The sequence below is a fragment of the Hippocampus bargibanti genome, linkage group LG16 (genome assembly GCF_051943395.1).
Source record: "Hippocampus bargibanti isolate YZ-2025 linkage group LG16, ASM5194339v1, whole genome shotgun sequence".
NCBI classification, from domain to species: domain Eukaryota; kingdom Metazoa; phylum Chordata; class Actinopteri; order Syngnathiformes; family Syngnathidae; genus Hippocampus; species Hippocampus bargibanti.
The window spans coordinates 11,523,434-11,527,521 of NC_142749.1; the positions used below are offsets into that span (position 1 = coordinate 11,523,434).

The 4,088-nt window shown below is 39.3% G+C and overlaps 1 protein-coding gene across 1 annotated transcript; it reads right to left on the reverse strand.

Moving 5' to 3' along the window:
• Positions 1–187: 187 nt before the first annotated feature.
• Positions 188–2,998, reverse strand: ccni2 (cyclin I family, member 2). The gene is made up of 5 exons (XM_089017774.1): positions 2,688–2,998; positions 1,454–1,610; positions 1,214–1,348; positions 1,056–1,130; positions 188–960 (listed from the first exon to the last, which is right to left on the reverse strand). Exons 2-5 carry the CDS (start codon positions 1,565–1,567, stop codon positions 805–807), a joined length of 480 nt encoding a protein of 159 aa, XP_088873900.1. The 5' UTR covers positions 1,568–1,610; positions 2,688–2,998; the 3' UTR covers positions 188–804.
• Between the last annotated feature and the right edge of the window lie 1,090 nt (positions 2,999–4,088).

The window sequence follows — 4,088 nt, forward strand, 5'->3', positions numbered from 1 at the left end:
CATGTTCACTTTTTTTGCTTTCCAGTGGAAATTCTAGTGGACAATTTAAAAGGAGTGAAACACTTTCTTTTTGTTGAATTCTGCCTTCTCAAGATGACCCAGAAGTAACCGCATCTCACCGTCATCATATTGTGGCGCCTGTGATGAATTATCCATAGATTTTATTGACATTGAAAAACATTTCGGAACATATATTGTTCAATCAAGAGTATTTATTTAAAAATATTTATTTAAGCATTATATATATATATATAATAAAATATATCTTTATTTTGTATTATTATTTTTTCAATTATTATACTGCGTCTCTTTATATCGGAGTCTTTGTAAGTGTTGGGAGAAGCCCTCAACAATGCCTTGATGCCACCGCCCAATGCTGTTTTGCTTTGCTTGTTTTTCCATTCAACCATTTTCCATTTAGATACTGGCGTATAAACTGAAACAACAGGGTAATCTAACGCTTGTTTATTTTTTTGCCACTTCTAGCTGTACTGTATTTAGTAGTTCCTCTTTTGCTGTGGGGGAAAAAAAACAGAATTGAGCAAAGCAATGGAGGCATCGTGCAGTGGGAAAGGGGCATTATTTTAATCCACGATGGGAAAAGTGTAATTTTCTTCTGGCGCGGTTGTGGCTTTAAGAACTTCCCATCTGCTGTTGAGTCTTATGGACAAAATGTAGGTTGACCAGATTAACAGCAAAGGAGGAAGCGCAGCGGGAGATTAGACAAATCACTGCCTAATGTTATAAGATGCGTGTGAGAAATATTTGCTGGAAAGAAAAATAGTCTGAAAAAAAAAACTTGGGCTAAGATGATCTTACAATGTGAATGAAGTCGACGGGCGTAGACGTGTACAAATCCCAGTTCAATTTGTCCAGAATGATGCGCTCCATCCGAACAATCTCCGCCGTGGAAAAGTTGCATCCGCTCTGTGCAACCAAGTCGCTGACCGAACCTTTGACCTGTTTTCCAACGGGAGGCCAACAACAAATAAAAATGTTGTTTGCAAGTAGCACCAAAGTGTGCGTGTTTTGTTTCTGTTGAAGTACTTCATTACCTCATCTTCCTCATTGATTTTGGCAGCGAGCACCAGTGAAGTAAAAGCGATACATTGTAAGTATTTTGGCTGGGCCTAGAAGTAAAATGGACACAGAATTTGTACCTTAAAACTGTGGAACCACTATTTGATTTTTTGTAATAATAGATTTTACATACTTTGACGGTGAAGAGCATCCTGTTGAGGACACAGACGGCCAATGCAAACGTCTCTGGACAGAAGTGAAAGCGTCTGTTCATACCCCCCAGCCACACGATCACGTCTTGATGTTGGGACGACAACATATCAGCACCCTAAGGAGACAAAAAGGTTGGAAAGACTTTTCCCTTCTGTTTTACATTGCATGTTATACGCCGCCGATATCGTTTCCAGAGCAGGTCCTTGAATGCCAAACCTACCTCGACGCATCCGGCCTTGAAGACGGGGGCCTTCCAGAGGCGCGCTTCCCGTACCAGCGCCGCTTCCAGCAGACCGAGCAGCCGGCGGTTCTCTGCGACGCCCGGACCCTTCATGGCCAGCAGCCCCCAGGCTACGATGCAGGCGAGGCCCGCGCACCTCAAAACAAAAACATTTGTTTCAGCGTTAATTCAGCAAAATTATTAATTTATTTTTTATTTTGGGGGGATTTTGGTGACGCAGCCAAATTATGTAAAGGTGGCTGGCACATTTATAGCAGTAATAATAATACATTTTATTTCTATGCGCCTTTCAAAACTCTCAAGGACTCTGTCATATCGGCATCAGAAACCAAATTTAAGACACATAGTGGTCCTTGGATTACTTACTTGTATTTGATTGTTTTATATCGACAGCCAAGAAGTGTTTTGATAACAATCTTTCAAGTAATTATTACGTTTCTATCGTGGATGATGTTTTATCATCCCAAAAGTGGGATTTACTCAATCTGTATTTTTATAAAATAACAACCAATCACCAGTCCTATGATGGCCCAATGACTGTGCAGGAAAAAACACAATAAAATACAGCAGCTGGCCCAAGAGTTAAAACTGGCATGTAATTAACACCAGTTGAAATACATTTAGGAAAATAATTCAAAAGTAAAATTTTCCAAAACGCTCATAAATATTCAATCCACGTTAAGCGCTTTGTTAGATCTTCAGTTGTGGTAAAATCGCTATATAAATCAATATGCATTGTATTGTATGGATGGAAAAAAAAAAGCTAGCAAATTCGGAGGAATTCGACCCGTTTACAACAGGAACGATCTACTGCATATATCAATAATAATTATAAATATCAATACACTATAATAATAGAATAAGATCAATATTAATGTACCTTGTAATGATTTATGATTCCGAAAAGTGGAATGCAAAAATGTGTCGAATGTGATCGTGTTGACAAACATCAACATTCGTGGTTGCTACAGGAAACGCCGCGCAAACCATTTTGAGAGGTCGCGAGCAGAAGGTGAACAAACAATACTGCCTGAATAGAAGCAAAGCTACGTGCAGAATGAGTCGGTTCGTGCGAGCAGTGTGAGAAGGCGATAGACGGGAAAAAATAATCCAGGCGGGACGATTTCGCTGCAGCTGCTGTGCAGTTGCTGCAGGCAGGCACGTACACAACGCATTCATACCGCGAATTTTCAGCATGTTTCATTATTCTTACCTCTCCTAGTTGAAATGCACGATAGCTCCTTGATAATGGGTGCATTTATACGTCTTTTTCGATTTAATCCATGGTCAAAAAAATAAATTAATTAAGAACCAAACCGAGGCGGGACGCTGCAAATAAAGGCGATGCTCGGAAGTACTAAATATCGTGCGTAATTCCCGATGAGCAGCCACATTCTATGTTTTATAATCGGTTCGTTTAAGAAAAGAAACAAGAACGTGTAAAAAAGCACGAATAAACGAGGCAGCAGCAAGAAAACAAGCGCAAAAACAAGACAGGAAGCATTAAAAAAAGCTCAGGGACGGAGCCTTGGTTGTGTTTTGAACGCTTAGCCCCTCCCCTTTCTTTGACGTCACGGATACATAGATTTATGTTAGTGGGTCAAACATCCGGGCTACTGGGCACAAAATGGTCAAAAACATTGAAAAATGACTTGTTTTGTTGTTGCTCGTAATATGTTTTACTCAATGATTACAACAAAAGTTTCATATGTATATTCGTCCTTGATGTACCACGCTTAAGGCCTAAATGCTGGGGGCAACATTAACTATCTGAAAAGTCTTTATAATATATTTTCTGAAAAATACAATACATAGTGATTTATATGGCGCTTTAATAACAGCCGAAGCTGTAACAAAGCGCTTAACATGGACAACTATCATATACAGGAAATAAAGCACGAATGGGTGCGATTCTGCTCCTATTGGCAAACTGTGACAAACTATCTGAACCAAAGGACTGCTTCATCAACCAGCTTTCCATTTTGTTCCTGAAAGCCTAGAGAAAAGTCACCATTGTCCATCATCTGATTGATTGGTCAGAGCAATTGTAACAGATTCCGGTTTGGCAAGGCCTAAAAAAATTGATTCCCTCGAATCAATCAATTAATTAAGTTGAGTTAACTCAAATGTGACAACGATTTGGTGTGAGTCACACAATCCACTCCTTTTACAAGATCTCCATACCTACTGTGGGGTTCTGTCACTGTGGGCAGGTTGTCATGACGACATGGGATTGCGTTACCCATAGTAGCAAAAACCTATTGCAAAACCTGGAGTTGCACACAAGCTTGAATAACAAGCATCAATAATATTTTCACTCAGAGTAAACACTTCATCACTAAAATGCCAAATTAAAGTTGTTAATTCGTGTTGGCTAGTGCGTGATTTGGAGCGTATGGCGGGCACATTACCGGAAGCAAAACAAACCATTCACAAATTATAATTTTTTTTTTACTGGCGTTGAGATCTTAACTTGCTACATTCTTATTTTTGGAATAGTCTTGATGTATACATCATAAATAGGTAACCCCAGTTAAAATGAATAGCAACACGACTGCTACTACTACAAACTGATTTAGCCTAAAGAGTGGTCAAATTCAAAATTTGGTTACAT

Bases quoted from the DNA above. Each gene is read 5' to 3' on its own strand.
- ccni2 (XM_089017774.1), bottom strand. From the start codon at position 1,567: ATGAAGGGTCCGGGCGTCGCAGAGAACCGCCGGCTGCTCGGTCTGCTG. The intron at 1,349-1,453 runs GTAGGTTTGGCA...TTGTCTCCTTAG, and splicing joins TCAAGGCCGGATGCGTCGAG to GGTGCTGATATGTTGTCGTC. The intron at 961-1,055 runs GTAATGAAGTAC...GTTGGAAAACAG, and splicing joins AAATCAATGAGGAAGATGAG to GTCAAAGGTTCGGTCAGCGA.